At 40.9% G+C, this 23,280-nt stretch overlaps 1 protein-coding gene across 2 annotated transcripts; it reads left to right on the top strand.

Annotated features, from left to right (window-relative positions):
* Nucleotides 1-1,107: 1,107 nt before the first annotated feature.
* On the top strand, nucleotides 1,108-21,745 carry JAKMIP2 (janus kinase and microtubule interacting protein 2; the record flags this gene model as incomplete). 2 transcript variants are annotated; one of them, XM_084215916.1, is made up of 20 exons in its annotated part: nucleotides 1,108-1,236; nucleotides 1,838-2,335; nucleotides 3,516-3,725; nucleotides 4,615-4,713; nucleotides 5,414-5,560; nucleotides 7,331-7,471; nucleotides 8,349-8,405; nucleotides 10,283-10,402; nucleotides 11,898-12,026; nucleotides 13,032-13,115; nucleotides 13,401-13,463; nucleotides 13,634-13,732; nucleotides 15,098-15,196; nucleotides 15,530-15,583; nucleotides 16,329-16,394; nucleotides 17,211-17,279; nucleotides 18,283-18,360; nucleotides 18,972-19,175; nucleotides 20,990-21,055; nucleotides 21,695-21,745. In XM_084215916.1, the coding sequence occupies 20 exons, from the start codon at nucleotides 1,108-1,110 to the stop codon at nucleotides 21,743-21,745; spliced, it is 2,463 nt and encodes an 820-aa protein (XP_084072042.1). The 2 variants fall into 2 exon arrangements, with proteins under 2 accessions (XP_084072042.1, XP_084072043.1); XM_084215917.1 differs by lacking the exon at nucleotides 13,401-13,463.
* Nucleotides 21,746-23,280: the final 1,535 nt, after the last annotated feature.

The following is a 23,280-nucleotide window of genomic DNA, read 5'->3' as shown; positions in this document are numbered from 1 at the left end:
TTTGTACCTAAAGCAAATAAAATATAAAAAAGTAATGTGCAACCTGACAATTATGGAAGCCTGGAATCTAGCACTGGAACACTAATCATTATTGCTGGAAAGTTTCACCATTACCACTACTACACTGTGCTCTGTCCCGTTCCTTGCAGTCTTCATGTTTCAGCGCTTTGCCCATCTCCAAACTGACACACCAGACCTCCAAACATTATTTCAGCTAGCAGCCACAAATGGGAATAAGAAGTCTATAAAATTAAAATGAATACAGAGAAAATGATGATGTTTGTCCAGAATTTTATTTTTTACTGTTAATAACCAGATGTTAAAACCCCAATTGCTAGACTACAGTGTGATATTGTGATTTCTTGCCTCATTTGTAAATTAGGATCTTAATCCTCCAAAAGGCATAGGCACTCATTTCTCACTCCATGGGGACAATTTCTAGTCTAAACAGTCCCTTGCATGTTGCTTGTTTTCTGCTTCCACAGGGACCTGGAATGCTGATTGAGGACTTCACTTGCCTTTTCCTCTTGTGACAGATGGTAGCAGTGTTTTGGAGAGTCTTGAAGATCTTGAAGAGGATCAGGGGTTAGGAAGGGGAAGAGAATGATATTGTTGGTAGATCCTTGAGATTAAAGCATCTAGTTTGTGATTACCTCGGACTGCAAGGATTGGAGTAAATAACCTGTCCCTTCCAGTCTCGTACTCTCAGTAGCACTAATCTTTTTGGTAAATGAACACCTGTCTTCAATGCATGGCGCCCCTTTCTGAGAACCGAAAAGGGCAAGCATGGAATTCCCAAAAGTGTGGCAGCTGCTGTTCAGAAGCATGATTGTGCTGGGATCTGCCTTGTAGGTTTTCAGGCAAAGATTGCAGTGGTTTGGAGGTGGGAGCACTCTATTGTGTTCTGTAAGCATGTGAGCTGTCCAGATTCAGTGTCCACTGACAGATAATAGGATGTCTTATTTCTTACAGGGCTTCCAAAGCAGCTGAGTCCAGGACCTTAAGCAACGTCACGCAGTAGTTGCTGACCTAACTGACACTGAAAGGAACAGAAGAAGATGGCAGTCCATATTTGAAATAAGCACGTGGACTCTCTGATAAATAACCATGTCAAAAAAAGGACGGAGCAAGGGCGAAAAGCCTGAGGCGCTGATTGTTGCCCTACAGGCTGCCAATGAGGACCTCAGGACTAAGCTAACAGACATTCAAATTGAGCTGCATCAGGAGAAATCTAAGGTGAGTGACAATTCGGTTTTAAATAAAAGTGTCTGCTGAAGAAGACAAACATGGAAAAAATAGTAGCACAGAATTCAACAGAGGTTACACAACTCTTTGCTAAAAAAGTGGTCTGATTCTTTCCCAACTTACAACATTTACTATGGAAGTCCTATGGCTTTCCTGGAAAAGACTCCATTTTACTGAGCTACAAGTTAGAGAAACCTCTGTCCCTCAAATGGAGCAGTATGTGAAAGTTGTAGGAATTTTGCTTTTTCTGAGCCCTCCAATTTTCTGGTGAATTTGACTGCTGGATTAAAAAGCTTTTAGACAAATGCACACATATATACAGAGTCTTATTTCTGAAGGAAATATTAAAAGCACATGTAGCATTATTGTGTGAGGTAGGACACCTGGAGAAGAGAGGGTTTTTTGTTTGAGTAAAGACAATATAATCTACATGAATACCTCAGGAGCTGGCCTATATTTTGTTTTACGAATATGGAGAATTGTCTAGGGTCTCACCGGGGCTTTTTCTCAATTCGACATGGATGTGTCTGGGTGGGTTTGTTTTGATAACATTACGTTGGCAGCAGATGACTTTCATTTTATCTCAATATAGGTTGCTAAACTCGAAAGAGAAAAGACTCAAGAAACTAAACGTATCCGTGAAGTGGAGCAACGCAAGCAGACAGTGCAGATCACAGAGCTGAAAGCCAAACTCCATGAGGAGAAAATGAAGGAGCTGCAGGCTGTGAGGGAGAACCTCATCAAACAGCATGAGCAGGAGATGACGAGAATGGTGAAAGTCCGAGACAGTGAAATCCAGCGGCTGAAGTCGGCGCTGTGCGCACTGCGGGATGGGAGCAGTGACAAAGTACGGACAGCGCTGACTATTGAGGCTCGTGAAGAGGCCAGGAAACAGTTTGACTCTGAGCGCCTTAAGCTTCTGCAGGAAATTACTGAACTGAAGTCTGCCAAAAAGCAGGTAGATGAGGCCCTTAACAATATGATCCAGGCTGACAAGATCAAGGCAGGCGATCTTCGGAGTGAGCATCAGTCCCACCAAGAAGCCATTTCCAAGATCAAATGGGAGAGTGAAAGGGATATCCGACGCCTGGTCAGTAATCAAAACAGTTCATGTGTTCTCGTGGGCTGCACTGAGTTTGCCTTTTTTGTCTCTCAGCTTTTTCTGCGTAAGAGATCTCTTGCAATGCAACTCACTTTGAAAAAGTATTACAGATTTCACACTGTCATTTGTCAGGAATAAATAGATCACAGTGAGTCAGCTATAACACTGTTATGGCAGTTAACAGCTTAAATTAGGAGAGTGATTGGTCTAATCCATAAGGATCTGGCTCTCTGATTTGTTAATACATGCAAGGTGCAAAGTAGATAAAGAGCATTTGCATCTGCACTTGCAGTTTTTGTGTTTCTCCAGCCTGTGTTAGCGTATCCTAAACACAATAAACCATGGCAGGAGAGGGATATCTTTTGGGTTGGCCTTGGTATAGCCTTCGGTAATTTCTGTGGAAAATGAACAAAAAGAAGCTCACACCAGCAAAGGTGCATTGTTTCCCTGTGTTGTGGTTTAGAAACTTCCCAATTTGTGCTCCCACTTAGACTTTCCAAACCATACTGACACTTGCTCACTCCCCATTCCGTGCAGTGGGGTGGAGAGGAGAATTGGAGGCACAAAAGGTAAAGAGATGAGATAATGAATTGCAGTAAGATGATTTGACTGGAAATAGCAATGAGATATATACATGAGAGAGTGACTTGGGTGCAAAATGCTCACCATTCAGCCTGTGACCTGACCACAGCCATGCTACCCTCATCCACAAGGGAGCCCTTCTCCCATCCCCAGGAAATGACATGAGATGATATAGAATAACCTCTGGCTATTGCAAAAATTAACCTTGTTCTGGCCAGAACCAGGACACACTGTCATGTGGAGAGCTGGACCTGCTTGTAATGGTAGAAAGTTGAGCTTGAAAATTGGAATTCAAGAATTTACAATTTAAGTAAAATAAATGGGAATTTAAACTGTCAAGAATGACACCCCCCTCCAATCCACATCTGCATCCTAGAGGTGTATTCTTGTGTTGCCAAAATGCTCAATGAATGTGCTCCCATGCCAAATTATGGGTATGGCTCAGACTGTGTTTTACAGGCCTTGTGCAGTATGGTAGAGCAGATTTGAGGGGTGATCACTGCTCTTAAGTAAATCATATAATACAAATTGGAGAAATACTGTTGCCTTCACACGGTAATATTGTTCTGGTGTTTCTTTCATTCAGATGGATGAGATCAAGGCTAAAGACAGGATCATATTTTCATTGGAGAAAGAACTGGAGACGCAGACAGGCTATGTGCAGAAGCTGCAGCTGCAAAAGGAAGCTCTGGATGAACAACTCTTTTTGGTGAAGGAGGCAGAGTGTAACATGAGCAGTCCCAAGAGAGAGATCCCAGGAAGGGCTGGAGATGGTTCGGAGCACTGCAGCAGCCCTGTATGCAAGTTTTACTGGTCCCTGCAAAACAGTAGTGTGGATGTGTGTTGCTTTCCAACATACCTTCTCAGGCACTAGGAAAACATTCCCAGTCATTCACTACAGACAAGTTAATGTCCATAGAGTCTTCAGAGGGCATGCTAATTGGACAAAACTTTGTACTGCTGGTTTTCATCAGTTGTTCTAGTCACAAATATAACACATCCTAAATAATCAGTGCCCCTTTGAAAGAATCAGCTATGAACCTAACTACCTAGATAACATGCATCCTCAAAACCAGATAGAATTACAAGATTGAGCAGGGAGGGGCAAGGAAAATGCAGGGCATGGAGAATCTGTGAGACCCTTAGGAGATCCTCCTCTTTGTCTGTTTCCCACAGACAGCCCTTGGGTGTCATTCACAAAGCACGCAAGTCACCCATTGTGTGACTAAACAGAAGATGTTTACACAACCAATGCATATTTAAAAGCATAATTTCATATATACAAATGAGAAATAAGAAAGTAAATGTAATTGATACAAAAGGGTTGTCCTGGCTTTTTCACCTGAGATAGTGGCTCAGCAAATAGAAGCAATCTATAGGAAAAGGGAAGCAAAATTAGAATCTTTTAGCTTTTTTATCTCTGTCACAAAAATTTGTCATCTGTTTGGTTGTTTTCTCTTAATTTTTTTTTTATGGTTTAAAATTTTCAATTAAAGTATCCCCAAACCATATACTTCCTCCTAAATATATATATATATTTGCCAACATATTCAGTACTGTGAAAGTCCCTAAAGATAATTTGTCAATGATGACAGCTTAGGTTGACTGTTTTTTTAAGGATTCTTTTCCCAAGCATGTATTTTGAAGAAAATCAGTAACTGTGTGACATTGTTGCCCATGCCCAGGACTTGCGCAGAAACCAGAAGAGGATAGCAGAGCTGAATGCCACCATACGGAAGCTGGAAGACAGGAACACGTTGCTGGTTGATGAACGAAATGAGCTGGTATGTGAGCTTTTGCACTGGCAGACAGAGGAGGTTGAGAGCCATGGGGAAAGGCAAAGAGGATAAAGCTGGTGATGAACATGCCTTGTCCATCCATCAGGCCCATCACTCAGGAGGCTGAGGAGGTCTATTTATCCTATGAAAAACCAGTAATTTCATTGAAATTACGTGAGTACAAAATCACAGCAAAGGTCGAGGCAGCAAGGCTTGTAGGATTCTGTGTGAATGCTTCTGTTCCCTCCTTTTGAGCACACAACATGTGCTTGGTGACTTACCTTGTGCACAGTGAGACTTACCTTGTAAATGAAATAATGTCTGTTAGGTCTGCAGTCCAGTATTTGACCAGTATTTGACCAGGTTGAAAATAGTGAAGTGCTGAGTCTAGGAAGAATTGACGACTTTGAATTGATCCCTTTATCTGATTGTCTACTCTGTGGTGATACCTGTTTGTTGAATTAGGATCCTGGCTATTTAATCTGTTTATATTCCTACTTCTCTGCTTAAGGATGAGGGTGATAAATTGAACTCTTGATGAGTTTTTTTATTTCTGAGCTTGAAATCTTAATACACTCCTTTCACATCAGTTTAGCCAGCTTCAATGTTCATTATGTCAAAATTGCAAAATAGCTGTCAGGATTGGAAATTACAAGTATATTCATGTTTCTCTCATGACAATTATTAATTGCTATTATCAATCCAGTTGAAGCGTGTCCGAGAAGCTGAGAAACAATGTAAACCTCTTCTGGAAAAGAACAAGTGCCTCACGAAGAGAAATGATGAACTTATGCAGTCTTTGCAGCGCATGGAAGATAAACTCAAAGCAGTCACTAAAGAAAATATAGAAATGGTTGGTACTGAAGAGCAAAATGAGTATTACTGGAGGATATATGTGTTGGTGGCCACATCTGCATAGTGCATGATGTACATGAATAGGAAATATGCATTGTATATAATGTGTAATACTATTGCTAAGATACAGCCGTGTTTTGGTCTGTATTATTATAGACTAACATAGGATAACATTGTGTATTATGCATACATGGGCAATATATTTACATGAATGCATAATTATATTATACTTTTTATATTAATTATATTTTCAAAGTTAGAATATTAAGTCTCAATCAAAAAAAACAAAAGAGGAAAATGTTATATCATTGAGGCATGTCCTTCTGTGCTATTTTTTATCTGGAGCTCAAAAAGGAAGTGTTAAGAGCAGCACTGTTAAGAGTGATGTTTTCAGCCAGAATTAGGTTCTTGCGTACACGTTCCTTTTAGAGCTGATGACAAAGTAAATTTCTGGTATGGCAATAGGCACATAGAATCTTTCTACAAAACATATGCCTGGAAGGTGGATATGGGAAAGGGAGAATGGTGGTGTTTAAATTTGGTTAGAGCTATACATTTCCCGTGTCAGGGCCATATGAAGTGGGGTCAAAACAGTTATGTCTGTATATCCTTCAGATGGGATTATCAGTCTGCTTCCAGGCCCTATGTTCCTACACAAGCACTGATGTGGCTTTGGCATTAATGAAAAAGGAGGTGGATGTTCTGGGTCGCCAGATGTAAGCTGGCAGACTGAGATGACTTCCCTTGCTAAAGGTGTTCATGGACCTTGCCCTGACCTGAAGTAGCCACTGTCCTGAGCAGGCTAAGTCCCCTGCAATGGGAGCAGCTTTCCTGCTGTTTGGCAGAGGTGATCAGATTCACTTTCCTGTCCCACAGAAAACAGACTTTAGCATTACACGGTTAATCCACTTAAGGACTCTACAATTTACCTGTACCTAGAAGATAGATAAACTTATTGCAGGTGTCATGGGTCAGAATTATTCTTCCACGGCTGTGGCAGTGCAAATCACAGTCCCTTGGAGTCTCCCACAGCAAAGCAAAGAGAAAGAACTCTTTCTGCATCCATTAGGCATCAGTGGGCAGTACCACTGGTGCAATATCTGTGGACACAGTGTACATGTGCTCAGTTAGCTCCCTGACATCTGCACTTTGCACTATGGGTGCCCAAATCATGAAAGCTGTTGGTGGCTAGAGCAATTCTCACAGGTTTTAGCCACCTCCTTTCCCACATATGCTCAGGAGCAGGCAGGATACTGACCTGTGGTTAAAATAGATCTGTTATCACAGTTTTTGCCTTTCCTCCTGGTGTGACTGGATGCATGTCTTTAACAAGAGTAAAGCAGGTCTACAGCCTCACTGTGTAGGGTCCTACACTGAATATCCCTAAGGGCATGAGGTTGTGAGAGTAGATACTATCTGCCTACCCACTGGATAGGTTCAACTCTATTTGCCACACATGGTGGCATCTTGATGCGTGGCCAAGGAAGAGCTATGGTATGTGACCTTTAAGGGCTGTAGAGGCTGTATTGCCACATGGTAACTAAATAGCTAAAGCTTTATTGTTCTGGTTGAAGAACTCAGCCGTGCTGTACTATCTTATTGTTAAGAAGTGCTGATGAACATGAATAAAAAAATGGTGTAGCTGAGGCATTTTTAAAGGTCTGTACAGCTGAAATGAATGAAAGGTGATGTTTAGTTTTTAACTGAAAGGTGGTCTTTTAATTGCTGGATCTTACCTTCTCTCTTTTATCTTTTCTTCTTACCACAGAGAGAAAAAATAACATCACATCCTCCTCTAAAGAAATTAAGATCTCTCAATGACCTGGATCAGGCTAATGAGGAACAAGAAACTGAATTTTTAAAGCTTCAAGTCATAGAACAGCAGAACATAATTGATGAGTTAACAAGGGTATGTCCAGAGCACAAGGAAATTAGGAATGATTGCTGTGTACAGTTTACCACTGATAGTATTTCTTCTTATAACTAGAGGTCTGAGCATTAATACCTTACCTTGCTTTTAACATCTGCAGATGTTTAGCTGTAGGTGTGCATGTGTGCAGTTTACTGAATTTGTAGTGGAGCATCAGCCCCTACAACTCAAACCATAACACTGTGAATTGAGCTCCAGAAAGGAATGCAGACTAAGAGCTGTTGAGCTTGGGAAGGTACCTACATGTTCTCAAGGCAGGGCTGTGCCGAGGTGTTTCACCATTATAACTAAGTCATGCTTAAAAAGTTCCCTTAACAAGAGGCCGGCCCACAGTGCCATATCGTGCGCTGGAGAAGCTTGTGCAGCTAGACAGTGGGTTTGCAGTTCTTCTGTCATTTAATGCTGACAGTTCCTTTGTCAGTGAACTTTCCATTATGATACTGAGGAGAAGGAGAAGGATTCCAAAGCAGGCTGTTGTCGCTTCAGAGATATCATTGCTAGGAATGGTGAGATCGACACCCCCATCATTTAATGACTTTGAGACAGGGGCAGCATCTCCTCATCAGGGACGGCAGACAGCCTTATACAGTGCCCAAACCCATGCACCAGGCCTCCCTGGTGGGAGGGTAATCCATCAGCTCCTGTTGTTTGACAGCTGCTCAAAGGCTTTTTTCTGGTGGTTTTCAGGTGACACACATACAGATTTGGATATGAATCCTCCCTTCTACCTGGAATCAGATTCCTGTTTGAACATAGGGAGAGAGTCACTGGAACTTCTATTATTTATTTCCTCCATATATTTGGCCATCTGTCAGCTTTAAAGAAGACAGAGTAACTTTTTAATCTTACTTTCTAGGATAGGGAGAAACTCATTCGTCGGAGAAAGCATAAAAGGAGCTCAAAACCAATCAAGGTGAGATGAAAAATTGTTTCTTATTTACAGTGTTCAAGTAGCCTGTGTAGCAAAACACACTAGCAATCTGATTAAACAGAGTTTTGTGGATTATAACAATCTGCTTTAGTGATCAGGTTTATAAATTCCTTAGTTACTTTGGGAGAGCTTTTTAAATCCACCTTGAAATTCTGTTAAGGGTGTGCAGCTATATTATTTTCAGCAAAACGCGGCTCCTGCCCCGTCTGTCATCCTTCCCACAGCCGCCCCCCCCACCCTGTAGTAATAATGGTCCTTCCATTTGGTTTCTATAAGTATTGGTCTCAGGGTCTGTCATACTGAGAGGTATTAACATTATTAGAGACCTTCCCATTTTTTTTTCTGCAATCTATTTTTCACAGCACATATGGGCTAAAGCCAAATGCTTGTGTATCTCTATTCTTCAGGTGGAAATTTCTGCCTGAGATACTGTGTCGTTCTCTCCTGCTCAGTTCCACATGCCTTTGACTAACCTTTGTATTATCCTGAATTGGGTTAAGTCCAAAGCTGGTATAATTTACAACAATTTTAGAGCTGAGTAGACAGGAGTGGTTTGCATAGCTCCTTTATCAGCTAGATGTGAAGCATGACTTTGCAGCATTCATGTCCCACCTCCAAAAAGTGGAAATATGGGTTACTTGGTTGCACTCAGTCCTCCAAGGACATCCCTTAGTGCGTCAGCCATGTTCTGTGAAAGTCACACAGCACTGTCTACGCTCTGGGAATTTCAGACCGGTAAATCCTAGCTATGTCATCGTATTGTTTCTGTGTGGGTTGTGAAGTGGTGTACAGCAGACAGAGCAAGGACCGAATAGTATTTTCATCAGTAAATTTTATTTCTAAACCAGAGATTGTAACATTGGAGAATATGGCAATTGTTTTCACTTGACAACACAATGAGCAAAAATTATAATATATGCACAAGCTAATTGACATCTTCAGTACATGTTTTTTTGTGTGATTCAAACACCAGGTTTAGAAGGTTTTAGCCTGTCAGCAAAATGAAAGATGTTGCTATGAAGTGCATCTTAATAGCTCATTGATGCTCAGTTTGTCTTCAGAATTATCCATAAGCCGAGTATTTAAATGCTCAAATTGGTACCCTGAAACCAAGCCTGCAGGGTAAAGCATGTGTGTCTTCACAGGACACATCTCACAGTTTTAATTTGATTTAATTCAGCTACAAAATTGGCAATAGAGAGGTGTCAGACATACAGCCAAACTGTGGAGCATGAGCAATTGTTTATAATGGGTGCCAGTTACTGTAGTCCTGGAAAGATGCAATAAAAGTTCTTTCACATTAGTTTTGTATTAGCATGGCTTCCACTCATGATCCAACAGCAACATCAGCAAGAGAAGCACCTGGACATTAAAAATATCAGCAGTGTCTGTGAGAGAAGGAGGGACACCTATTCTACACGTTTCTAGCTCCTTATGGTGTAACCTTTGCACACTACACTTTGCATGTTGATAGATGTCTTCTGAAGAGCTTCATGGTTAACAAACAATTCTCCTGCCTTCCTGCAAGGGCAGAGACTTTTCCTCCGGCATGTTGCTGCTCACATTAGGCTTTCCACTTAGACTGAGAAAAATTAGACCCTCAGAAAAATTGGACCCTCAGAATTAGACCACATTAGACCCTCAGAAAAATGATTCAGCAAACTTATTCTCCATCAGCACAAGACCTGATCTTCGATGGGTTTCCTTTGAGTTTCTGTGAAGATGGTAATTGCAGGGGTAGCCCACTGTTCACTTTTCACCCCTCATCTTTTAACTAGCAACTGCCCCCTCTGTTGCTCTCTAGAACACATGCTATGAGTTTACATTAAGGTTCAGAAATCATGCTTTTTCTTCTATAGAGACATGTGGTGGATACAGTTTTTGGGTATGATGATGATTCTATGGACTCTGAAACATCCTCTGTGGCCTCATATAGAACAGACAGGACACCAGCAACCCCAGATGATGATCTGGATGAGGTAAGATCTGACAAGTTCCACAGACAAGTTACAGGTTTTCAAGAGATGACTTTGAAAACAAGTGGTCAAGCTCTCAAGAACACTTAGGTTTTTATAGTGCATACTGAGCGATAAATACTTTTAATTTTTGTCTTTAATTTTGGTTACTCATATACTAAAATGCTAAGAGTTTCTTCCACAATATAGTCCATAGAGTCTATAGGTATGACTGCCCTGCAATTTGAGGTGGTTTTTTTTCCTCTCCTCTTTCAAGGAAACCTATCACATTTCTTGTAGCTTAAAGACATATCAGCAAGTCATAGTGAATGGGATGACATCATACTGGTGATCTGTCAGTAGTGGGGTTTTGCAGGGCTCCATCTTAAGCCCTGTGCTCTCCAATTGCATCATAAAGTACTTGGACTTAAATTGCATGAGACTGGAAGGGATACTGAGCAGTTTCTGAGATGATACAAAATAGGGGGGAGCTGTTGACTCCATTGAAGGCAGGGAGGCCCTGCAGAGAGACCTCAATGAATCAAGAGGGCTGGGCCATCACAACCAGATGAATCTCAGCAAGGGAAAGTGCCAGATTCTGCTCCTGGGATGGGGCAACCCTGGATCTGCAGATGGACTGAGGAATGAGGTGCTGGAAAGCAGTGCCTGGAAAGGGACCCAGGGGTTCACAGAAAGTTGAATATGAATCAGCGGTGCCCTGGCAGCCAGGGGGGGCCACCCATGTCCTGGGGGGGCATCAGGCCCAGCATTGCCAGCCAGTCAAGGGTGGGGATTGTCCTGTTGTTCTGCTCTGCTCTGTGGTGGTCTCACCTTGAATATTATGTGCAGTTTTGGGTGCCACAATATAAAAAATATATTAAATTGCTAGAGAGTGTTCAAAGGAGAGCAACAAAGATGGTGAAGGGCTTTGGGAGGAAGCTGTATGAGGAGCAACTGAGGTAACTTGGTCTATTCAGTCTGGAGAACAGACTAAGGGGAGACCTCATTGCAGTCTACAACTTTGTCATTAGGGGAGGAGGAGGGACAGACACTGATGTCTTCTCTGTGGTGACCAATGACAGGGCCTGAGGGAATGGCCTGAAGTTGTGTCAGAGGAAGTTTAGGTTGGATATTAGAAAAAGGTCCTTCACCCAAAGCGTGGCTGGACATTGGAATGGTCTCCCCAGGGAAGTGGTCAAAGCACCAAGCCTGACAGAGTTCAAGAAGTGTTTAGACAACACTCTCAGTGACTCTTTGGGGAAGGTGCTTTTGCAGGGCCAGGGGTTGGACTCAATGATCCTTGTAGGTCCCTTCAAACTTAGCTGATACTGTGTTATAAATGCTGTATAATCTCCCCATTTTTTTTATTTCAGATCACAGCAAGCTCACTGCGATCCAAAACACTATTTGAATCAAGACCTGCAAAGCAACTACTGTGCTTAACAAATCACTTTTGCATTCTTTGCTTTGACAGTGCTTTGCTCTCCATGGCTTAGACATGTCCCTCCTTATTCTTCAGGGTTTAGCAGCAGAAGAGTCAGAGCTGCGGTTTCGACAGCTGACAAAGGAGTACCAGGCCCTGCAGAGAGCGTATGCACTGCTGCAGGAACAGACAGGAGGGGTCATAGATGCTGAAAGAGAAGCCAGGGTCAGTATTTGTTTGAGAGTAACAGTATTTCATTGCTGTCAGAAGGAGAAACCCCTCAAAGGGATATACAATGGAATGGTGCTACATACAGCATCCATAACACTGAGAAATGTCTGTTCACTCATTTACTGAGTACATTTTGAAAGAGAGTGACGATTAAGAATGGACACAATCACTCAGTTTACAGAAAGCTGTCCTCCACCTGAACCTGAAAACACTGCTGTCAGGCAGGCATTCCAAAGCAGACAACTCTGCAGCCTGACACAGAATCACAAGGGTTTTCTCATAATTTGTCTAGGTGTGATGGGGGTTGGGTTTTAAAGGCAAATGAAGGCCTGTGGGTTTTCACAAAGACACACATTGCACCAACTTTAGGAACATCTGAAGGTTTCTAATAGATAAATGCAAATTACATTTAAATTTTAATGCGACGCAGGCTACAGTAAACCTTCCAAGGCTAAAAATGTTGTCCCTCTAATAAAATCATAGAATCATTCAGGCTGGAAGGAACCTCACGCAGTCTCCAGCCCAAAGTCTTGCTCAAAGCAGTTAGCTGTGAGATCATATCAGTTTGTTTAGTATTTAGTTGAGTCAGCTCTTGAAGAACCCCCTGGCAGTTAAATTTGCCTCATCCCACTACCTGTTGTCACTCTGATCTGCTAAGCACTTTTTTGGTAATTTATGGATTGCCCCTTATGAGGGCCTTGGAGCAGAGCACCCCAAATACCTGAGCTTGTGTTCTGCTGCTCGGATGCAATCCATGGTGGAACAGGCTTGGGTGGGGGGGTGGGGAGTTGGGGCTGATCCACCGCTCTGTTCTCTTGTGTCATTTGTGTGCTAGTCTAAGGGCTGGCACAAGACCTCACCAAGTCAGAATCTTTCTAATGGTTGCTCACTCAGTGGAACTGACAGCATGAACCTAGGCTCTGCTGGTTCTTGTTTCCTTTTAATACCAGTCACATTGCTGGTTTTGTTACTCTTTAATGTGGTGCTTGACTTCAACAGGCTCAGGAGCAACTTCAAGCTGAAATCCAGAGGTATAAAGCCAAAATAGAAGATCTGGAGAAAACTTTGGCTCAGAAAGGGCAGGTAAGTAATTCTTGTGTGGTTTTCCCCCTATTTTGTATCTTACCCGCTCTGCTTACAAAATACCAAGCACAATTTCAGTATAAATTTTCATGAGGTGTAATGTCACCAGTCACTAAATAAGCAGATCTGGCAAGTTCAGAAGCCTTGCTACACCTTGGTAAACTTAAAATGTTTTTGTTGTGTAAAAGACAGCTTGTTCCTGAATATTGTGACTCCAATTTTCAATAAATGTGCACAGCCTTATGGAATTTGATTATTCGGTAATACTACTGCTTCATCCAACAGGACTCACACTGGGTGGAAGACAAGCAACTTTTTATTAAGAGGAACCAAGAGCTTTTAGACAAGGTATGTTCCAAAGGTTTGCATGTTCACTCTGAAGGGTTATCTGGATCCTGTGAGACATCTTAAAGGTTTAGATTTTGCACACCCTATGCTACCTCAACTACTACTCACCAAATACTTAATGGTTCTTGTAACAGTCACACACAGGTCATGATATTACATATTTCTGTTAGATAGAGAAAACGGAAGCAGAAAACCACCGTCTGCAACAGGAGCTGCAGGATGCGCGAGACCAGAACGAGCTGCTGGAGTTCCGCAACCTTGAGCTGGAGGTGATGGATGTGCTTCTTACAGTAGAGCTGGTAGAAAATTAAATGACTGCACTTGCCCTGGACACCAGCTTTAATCAAGGATTTACACAAGTGTTGTAGCAATAAAACAGAGTAACAAATCAGGCCTAGCATTTTTAATTGTGAGCTGAAGTATGTCAGCTCTAATATCCTGGAAATAGTAAGCACCATACCCAGCTGGTTCACTTTAGCCTGAGCCAGGTGCCCAGTGTGAACGGGTAAGCTTAACTGATTAACATGAGTGTGCCTCTTAGCTGCCACACCTGTGGACATGATTTTTCTAATACCTGGAGATGCCTGTCTGCCCATGTGTGAGTGCTGTTCATTTTGCGGGCACTGGACACATTCCCCGTTGAGCAGCTCTTCCATGACCTGCAGTGGGTGCAGTCTCTCAGGTGACACTGGACATTGATGCAGGAGCTTCAGAAGCCTCTGCAGGACCTCAGGCTCCCTCTTCCCAGACTGCCTCTAGTTACAGACTCTTCTTTGGAGTTCCAGCCAACCAAAACTTCACCTGCTCTCTTCCCCGGTACAAGATGGTTTATTTTTGACTTGTTCTTTTCAGCTGCTCTCCAAGGGCAAATACATTTGCCACACAGAGCCCTTCCTGGTTCTCATAACTTAATGCTGTGTCAGACTTGCCCCTTATTCATAGAACTGTCCTACAGTTTTACCTGACAGCTGTGTTTCCATATGGCAGGGAGCTGAACTGATCAAATGAATTACATGTTCATAAACCAGAAATGTGTGTGAAAGTGAAGTCTAATCTTTACTTCCATGCTTGCCTGAATACCTGAAAGGAATGAGAGATAGCATCTTCAATTTTTTTTTCTTGTCTTTAGTCCTTTAAAACTGGTCAAATATTTGTAAATTTTAAGCAATAAAGGTCTATAAATAGCTAAGTTGATCAGTTTTTTTGAACACATGCTTTTCCACGTGTTAGAATGTACAGCATACCAGTATGAGGAAAATGTGTAATCTGAGTCTCCCAATATCTGAAGTCAAACACCTGTTTCTAAAGGGAGTATTTACAACCATGTAGAGTTGTTCAACACTTTATGAAGCAAATCACTTGAATCTTAGCTAGATGACAGCCTTTCCACAGCCAGTTTGCAAATTGACATAATTTATCAAATAATCTCCTGTTAAACAGTTACCTTGGATTTAGGATCCTGTCCCACTTGGCTCACTTTTTCAGACTAGGTCTACATGATTCTCTCCTTGGCTTGTAGAATGAAGAGCTTGGCTTTGCAAGCCAAGCATGATATAAACAGCAGCTATTGCATTCTCTGTGTGCATCTCCTTCATTCTAATAGATTCTCTAGCTTCTTTTCAATTAATTTGCAGGAAAGAGAGAGACGGTCCCCACCATTTAATCTCCAGATCCACCCATTCTCAGATGGTGTGAGTGCTCTACAGATCTACTGCATGAAGGAAGGGGTTAAGGTAGGTCAGTTGTATAAAGCAGTGTTTCTCCCTAAGGAGAAGTGGGAGGAGTGATGGGTGCTGCCCATATAATCCATTACAAATAATTCCACTAGACTTTAGGTATTTAAACTCGGTCTAATGTAAGAGTGTGGTGTCAGACACAGTTCAGTTAGACTCAAAATTCTCTCCATAATGATAAAATCTGGTTCAAAGGCAACTGAAATCAATGTGTGATGCATTTCCATAGGATAAAACAAAATGTCTGACTTCCATGTTGTTCCTAGGATAGATGGATATTGCAGCCATGATAAAAGGTGGATGCCATGCCTTTACTGTACTCTCTCTTTGCAGGATGTCAGCATCCCAGACCTTATAAAGCAGCTGGACATTCTAGGCGATAATGGAGTAAGTTGAAATGGGAGATATTTTGTCTTTACAAGCTGCATTTTGTACAGTGCAGTAAGTGTTATGAATAGTTATGACTTTTTCAAAGACACTTGTTAAATTATACATCTGTTCCGTATGGTTTGGCAGACTGGGAAGAATGTCAAAAGACCACCAGTATTTGAGACTGGGCCCAACTGCACCCTATTCACTCAGGAAAACACATGAAGGAGTTTGGCAGTCTGAGTACACCACTCTTCATCAGGACTAGGATTCTTTCTTACAGTTTCATAAATAGGGAAGAATTATCAAATTCCCTGTGGCTTTCTAAGAGGGCATAGCTGCCCAAGTAAAAGAGATGCTGTATCTCTGGCCAACATTAGATATGTCTTAAAAAAGTTTATAAGAAATAAAAACAAAGGTTCATTATTGTCTATTCATGTACTGATGTAGATCAGCACTATTTTTACAAAAGCTTTAATGGAAATTCAGCTTTGTAAAACTAGCATGAAGACAAACAAATGGGTCTAATTTTAGTTAACATTAAAGTGTAATGGAATGAATGATAGGATTAATCCATATAATGTAGAAAGACAAAACTAATGGTCTTAATATGTGAACAGACTCTGAATTTTTTAATGGAAACCAAATACTCAGTACTACAGGTATCCTCTGAAAACTGTGGACGTGGTTTGTAGGCTGGATTGCTTTTGTTCATGAAGTAAACTGCTGCCAATTTTCCTATTTCCTGTCTTTCTCTTCACAGAATTTAAGGAATGAAGAACAAGTGGCCATAATTCAGGCTTCCACGGTATTGTCCTTGGCAGAAAAGGTAAATTGCATGCTTGCTTTTCTCACGTGTTATCTAAAGCCTCATCTAACACGTTTTCTGCCCTGTTGTTGTCATCAATATTGCTAAACTTTCTACTCTTGGAAGTATTCCCCAAATAAAATAAATTGTGCCTGCACAGTCCCAAACACCTTGCTGAAGCAGCAAAAATAAGAAACTGAGCTGGCCCAAGCTGTGCAGTAGAAAAAACTACAAATACAAAAATAATATGAAACAAAACTTGCACTTGAAAACCAAATGAAAAATCATCAGAAATTTAAGCTGTAATTAGATAAAGTTTGGGATTTACAGTCCTGAGATTTCTATAGCTTCCAAAAGCATCTGTATGCCAAGATTTCACTGAAAGTATGTGTCTACATTTCTTGTTTCAGAAATTAGGAAGAAAGTGGGGGGTGGTTAAAATTGCTTTCTAAGGCTTAAATGCAGCACACAGATTTCAACATGACAGCTTCCAAGGACTCCACTTCAAACAGAAATGCCATAAAGCCAACTAAGCTATTTTTGAGCTGCTATAGCCCCATTGTGGGCCTTTGTGCATGGGATGGAATGGGTTCCTTGTTCATCCAAGGGTGTGTGCTTTTCCATCTTCTGGTGACCCAGCAGTGATAATCCTCTTGCTTGCTTCCCTGCCAAGTGCTACCCTTAGACATCATGGCCTCTGTCACAAACAGCCTCAAGATGAGCTCAGCAGCAATAGGCTGCTAAAACCAGACTAACAAGATGCTGTACATAGCCCATTTCCACTGCTTGTGTGCTAGAAAACACAGCAGGTTACAGGTCTCATTGTCTTCTCTCCAGTGGATCCAGCAGATTGAGGGAGCTGAAGCTGCTCTGCATCAGAAGATGATGGAACTGGAAAGTGATATGGTAAGAAAACTTTCCTTATTACACATTTTAGCGACACTGATCGTATCACACTTAGATGATGTGCCAAAAAAACCCTAGGAAATTGTATTGACAAATGAACTATGCAGCTTTTGTCTGATTATTCGTGAGTCCATAAAATTGTTCCTGGTCCAGTTCACATGCAGAATAACAGTAACAGAAATAGTAAAAGTTTAAAAAATTCCTCTCCCTTTCTACAAGGATGACTGTTTATTAACAAGTACAGAGGGTTCAAAGGTTTCTCAATAATTTTCAGAGATGCATGCATTGCTTGTCTCATAAGATTCACAGCCTAAACATCAGCTCTTGTATTGCATTTTATTCAGGACCAGCATGTGAGAAATTGTTGAACTGAATCATAACACTGTTGGCTTTCATTACACACTAAGTAAAGTTAGTACCTTACCCTGTTCTTATTCTAGTCAATGGCAGTAGCCTACAAGATGAACAAACATAACTACAAGAATTAGACAGCTGTAGTGCCTTGTGTTTTGTTCCTGTGATATGTCTGTACTTAAGTCTGTTCAGCTTAAGGTGGACTGATAAGATAGAGCACAGCAGCTGCCCCCAAGGAACATGAATGTATAGTTAATTCCTGTTTAGTTTGGTTCACTTTTACACCTCTTCAAAAATAAGAGAAGGCACAAAAAGAGTAATTCCTGATGCTAGAGGAAATATCTTTAGAAAAATCACACATCACACCCTAAATTTCACTACTGAAATGCCAGGCAGTACCACTGAAGCCAACAGAGAGGATGGATTTAGTTCCATGTACATCAGACGTATTCACCTACAAGAGCAATCTACATCTATTTGCCCTTCCTTCTTTTCTAGCTGAGTCAGGTATTAATAACTCTGCTGAGTATCAGTCGAAAATCAGTCTCCTCATCCTGCTGAATTAGATATCTGTAAATGATTTGATAAAACTTCTAAAGTATTTGGAGTAACTAATTTGTTTTTCTGTCTAAATGATCCTTCATTGTAGGAGCAATTTTGCAAAATAAAAGGTTATTTGGAGGAAGAATTAGACTACAGAAAGCAAGCTCTTGACCAAGCCTACATGGTATGTACAAAGGAAATTCTGCAGCACATACTGGCCAACTCTGCAATAGCACACAGACTTTTCTTGACTTAGGAGGAGAGATTTTTGCTTTTGTCTTAGTATTGGGTTTTTTTAAAATTTGTTCTTTCCTCAGTCTTCCGATGTACTAGCATGCAATCTGCACAGCTTCAACACAATAGCTCACCTTTTCATGTCATAAAAAGGCACATCTCCTGAAGTCTGAAATTCTTTGTCAGTTTAAGGCAGATATTGCTCATTAATATCAGCTTGTCCAGCTGGAATTTTTTAGCATAACAGGTGGAAATTTTAGAACTGGTGAAATATTTTACACTTCAGGTAGGAACATTCTGTCCAAATCTAACTCCATAAAAAAGAGTAGAAGTGAAGGATTTCAGTGAAAGTTAATATTAAAATACTTTAAAGATAAAAGTTCCTATCCTTTTTTCAGAACATAGAACCATTTTCTGAATTCAGTTTTTCACATTTTTGCACACTTGAGCGCAGGGACTGCCTCTCATGCAGGGGTCTGAATCTGCCACCAATTCCCCAGTTTCCAATGTGGTTTAAACCATGTTGCATCTCTAATTGACTTTTGGTATTGCATCAACCAGAGGATCCAGGAGCTTGAAGCCACCTTGTACAATGCTTTACAGCAAGAAACAGTGATAAAGTTTGGGGAGCTACTCACTGAAAAACAGCAGGAAGAGCTGAGGACAGCAGTAGAAAAGCTAAGACGTCAGATGCTGAGGAAAAGCAGAGAATATGACTGCCAGATTCTTCAGGAGAGGATGGAGCTGCTCCAGCAGGCCCATCAGGTAAGAAGAGGAAACCACACACATGTGGTATCTACTCACCCTTTCTGTGTGAGCTCAGTCTCATACTTTGTTTTTTCTGTGCATGCAAGCACACGATACTAGCTTGTGCAAGATTGTTTTGGCATATTTTGAGTTTTAAAATTCTAGCCTAAAGTTTTAATCCAGAATACTGTCTACATAGTTCTAGCTTTGTAATAAAAATGGTCATCCTTAGTTACTGGACTGGGCACAAGAGAAACAGAGTAAATGCTGCTGGCTCATATGGCACAGGAGAGCTGTCTGTTTTTCCAGATACTACTTGTCCCTCCCAAGTGGGCATTTGTACTTTTGACTGCTGAGATAAGGTACTGCATTTTACCTTAAAAGACTGATGTTTGCTGCTCTGCAAGTTGTGAGGTCCCAGAGCAAAATGACAAACTGTCACAGCACATTGAATAACATGAAAGCTGCACCTGAAATAGATCTGACTCAGATGTTTATGGGAGTAAGAGAAGAAGCACATCCCCAGTGGTTAGGGGGGATTTGGTTCACAGGAAGGCTCAGTTCTCACAGTCTTGCCTGATCCTGAGTTGGGCACTTGAGACTGGGTCCACCCTTACCTTTTGTTGCCAGGCCTTAGCCACATAAGAAGCTTCTTGATTTTAAACATGCCAGCTGCCCTGAGGGACACTGCCACAGCAGTTTTGGCTTCTCAGAACAACTCTGAGCCAGCCTCAGTTGGAAGTGGCTGAGAGGCAAAGGAAGGAGAAGGTAGCCAAGCAATAGGACAGGAGGCTGTGGGCAGAAACTGTTGTACGAGAGGTTCCACCTGAACATGAAAAAGAATTTCTTCATTGTGCCGGTAACCAATCACTGAACAGATTACCCAGGGAGGATGTATAGTTTCCCTCCCTGGAGATATTCTAGGGCCATCTGGATGAAATCCTGTGCCATGTGCTCTAGAATGACACTGCTTGAGCAGGGAGGTGGGACCAGGTGAACTACTATGGTCCCTTCCAAACTGACTAATTCTGTGATTTTGTGGTTCCACAGAATTTGAATGCTGCCATAAGCTAGTCATCTCATCTCCAGACATTGAGGAAGACATTCACAGGTCACCTATTCCCAGGTGCTCATGCCTGCAGGTGTTTCCAGCTTTGCCTCTTTGGATTTCTGTTACTTCCTAGACAGCTGTCTTATGACCTGACTTAATTTTAAAAAAGATACTAGATTCAAGGCCTCATTTCTTGTGCTTAGAAGTTCTGTTCTGGGGGATCTCTCCTCCCAAGCAGGCAAAAGTCATGCTACATAATTTTTTAAAAGTACCTAGCTCTGCTAAAAATACACCCCTTGTCTATAAGTTACATATAAGTCACTCACCACAAAATCAATACGTTCATAGTATTGTATACATTTATCATTTTGGATCTAATAATAACACTTTAATCCTCTTTCAACACATCAGACTGTGAAAAATATTAATGAATCGTGATAGAATTCTAAAGATTATAAGCACGATCTTACACTTTTGATCTGTTTAACACAGGATTAATAAACAGATAATGCGAAAACAGATCAATCATTGATACTAATTTCTAGCATTTAAGTATCCAGTTATATATATGCAGGATCATATTTTCAGCAGTTGCACAGATGGTAAAGCTGTGGTTTGGTGGGATGAATGGATGGAGTCACAGTATAACACAAGATTGTCCCTGCCACAGAAATGGATTTGTTGATTTCTAGGATTTTGGTCTTTGGAACATTAAGCTACTTGTTCAGTGGGATAGATTTACTGAGAATTTAGTGTATATGTTTTATTTTCTGATTTCCAGAGGATCCGAGATTTAGAAGATAAAACTGACATCCAAAAGAGACAAATTAAGGATCTGGAGGAAAAGGTTGGTTCTGTTGTCCTTTGAAGCACACTTACTAACTTTGTTTTGAAAGTAGTCGTCCGGTTCTCTTGAACTCTATGACCTTTTTGTTCTGCTCAGTCAGCTGCACCTGTTGGTGGTGGTCCACTGTCCTTTCTTTTCAGTTTGTGTCAATAGATACAGACTTTAATCTTAAAATACTACATTACATTATTATACATGTAATGGTGAGTGTTTGATATGGGGGTGTGTGTAGGTACCTATAAACATACATGTGTACATATATATAAGTTTATACTTATGTATTTATATATCCAGGCTATTTCTAGCATGGATTGCAGCCACTGTCTTTTAATATGCTTAGAAATACTACGCATGCTATTTTTCTTATCCAGCTTTATGACTTGTCAACCCATGGGCTATCATGATGTGACAGTTACACCTCAGGCTTTCAATATGGTGCCAATGGTAATCCATCACCAAAATTGTTTGGATCTGTTTTCTAAGCCTGGAAGGTGGTGTGCTACTTATAGAAGTAATGAGGAAAATAACAGTGTTTTCTGAATTAATAAATATTCTAACAGTTTTACAGAGTGCAAAAATGATTCTGATGCTTACAATGCCATTACCTTTCATTTTTACAGTCTTTTTTTTCTTTTGCAGTTTCTATTTCTATTCTTGTTCTTCTCTCTTGCCTTTATTCTTTGGCCTTGATGTCAATGTGCCTCTTGGAAAGGTAAGACTGTTTTATTTATTTCCTCCAAGCTATCACTTCTTGCACAGACTGGAGGATCACATCCTTGTGTGTTCTTGTGGATGTTTGGAGTCAGCGAATGCAGCAGGTTGTTGTCAATTTGCAATAGTTCACAGTAGGGGGTTGTTGTACTGCTGAGCTGCTGGTGATATTGTGCTATTCATAATTGTAAAAATAAAAGCTAACAAGGAATTTCACAGTATCAAAAAGCCAAGGGAATTGCAGGGGAAATTTAATGTTGATATTTACAAAGGGATGTAGATGGAAAACAGTTAAAATAACCTCAACCATAAACACACTCTGAACTAACACTCAGGAAGGACATCAGGATTTTAAAACAGGTAGAGCTCTGTGTCCAGCAGCAGGAAAAATACAAAGAAGGACAAGGAAGAATGATCAACTGCTGAAAGACCGGAAGGGAGAGATAGAGAAATTGAAGGATTTTCCTGGCTCTGGAAGTGACACTGCTAAAAGGAGGTATTGGAGAGGTCTAAAAAATTTGCCATAGAATGAATGGACGGACAGACAGACAGCTTGCTATTGTTCACTGTCTAAACAAACAATTACCATGTGATAAGGTTAAATAAACAAAAATTCATAGTTAAGGATACAGGTTGTAAAGAAGTCTGTCACAGTATGCTTAGCAGCTGAAACTTCAGAATTCAAAAGGTAATGTGAAGATGGGGAAAGAAATCAGAAAACTATAATGGTCCCATTTTTATCTGAGGCTAGGCACTTCCAGAACAAGGATGCTGGGCTAGGACAATTTTTCTTTTGATCCAGGATAACAAAAGTAGAACAAAGCGTAGAAAACATGATGTTAAAGTTTTAAGAACATGTAATGACAGCATAATTTTCTGATTTGGGGACAGACCCATACCATTAAATTTCTCAGTCTGTCTTGGCTCTGGCTTCAGCTGTGTCAATGAATAATTCCTCTGCTCTCCACTTGAGACAAGCTGAGATACAGTTGTGTGAAAGATGTTCTGCCATGCCCTTCCACCATTTGTACCAGCTCATTCTTTGTTTCCAGATACAATTCAAGGTATTGATTATAATTAAGTGGCATGGGTCCTGTTTGGTGGGTTTTCCTTTTCCCTTTAAGGAAAAGCCCCTACTTTGTGGTTCATTTCAGCTAGATCAAAGCTTTCATTTGCAGTTTTGTGCTGATGCAGAGACAACTCTCAGAATTATCCACACCAACTGGAATCCACTGTGTTTGGCCAGACCTCAAATTGAATGTTTCCATGGGCTGAGGCAAAAATATACATGGAGGTTGGCTTGAACAGGGAACAACCCATAGAGAAGAATTAGGTGAAATGTGGGCAGATAGTGATCACAGCTCTTGTGAACAAGAGTCAGTATCATTATCAAGTTACTGCTGTTTAAAACATACTGCCTTGATCCAGTGATTATGAAACACATTAAGTTATGACTGCATACTTAATTGTGTCCCTACTGCAGGATTTCTGAGAACCGTGGTACAGCATGGTAT

Source organism: Fringilla coelebs (assembly GCF_963513975.1).
Source record: "Fringilla coelebs genome assembly, chromosome: 15".
Taxonomy (NCBI): domain Eukaryota; kingdom Metazoa; phylum Chordata; class Aves; order Passeriformes; family Fringillidae; genus Fringilla; species Fringilla coelebs.
This window is presented reverse-complemented; position numbering and strand designations above follow the sequence as displayed.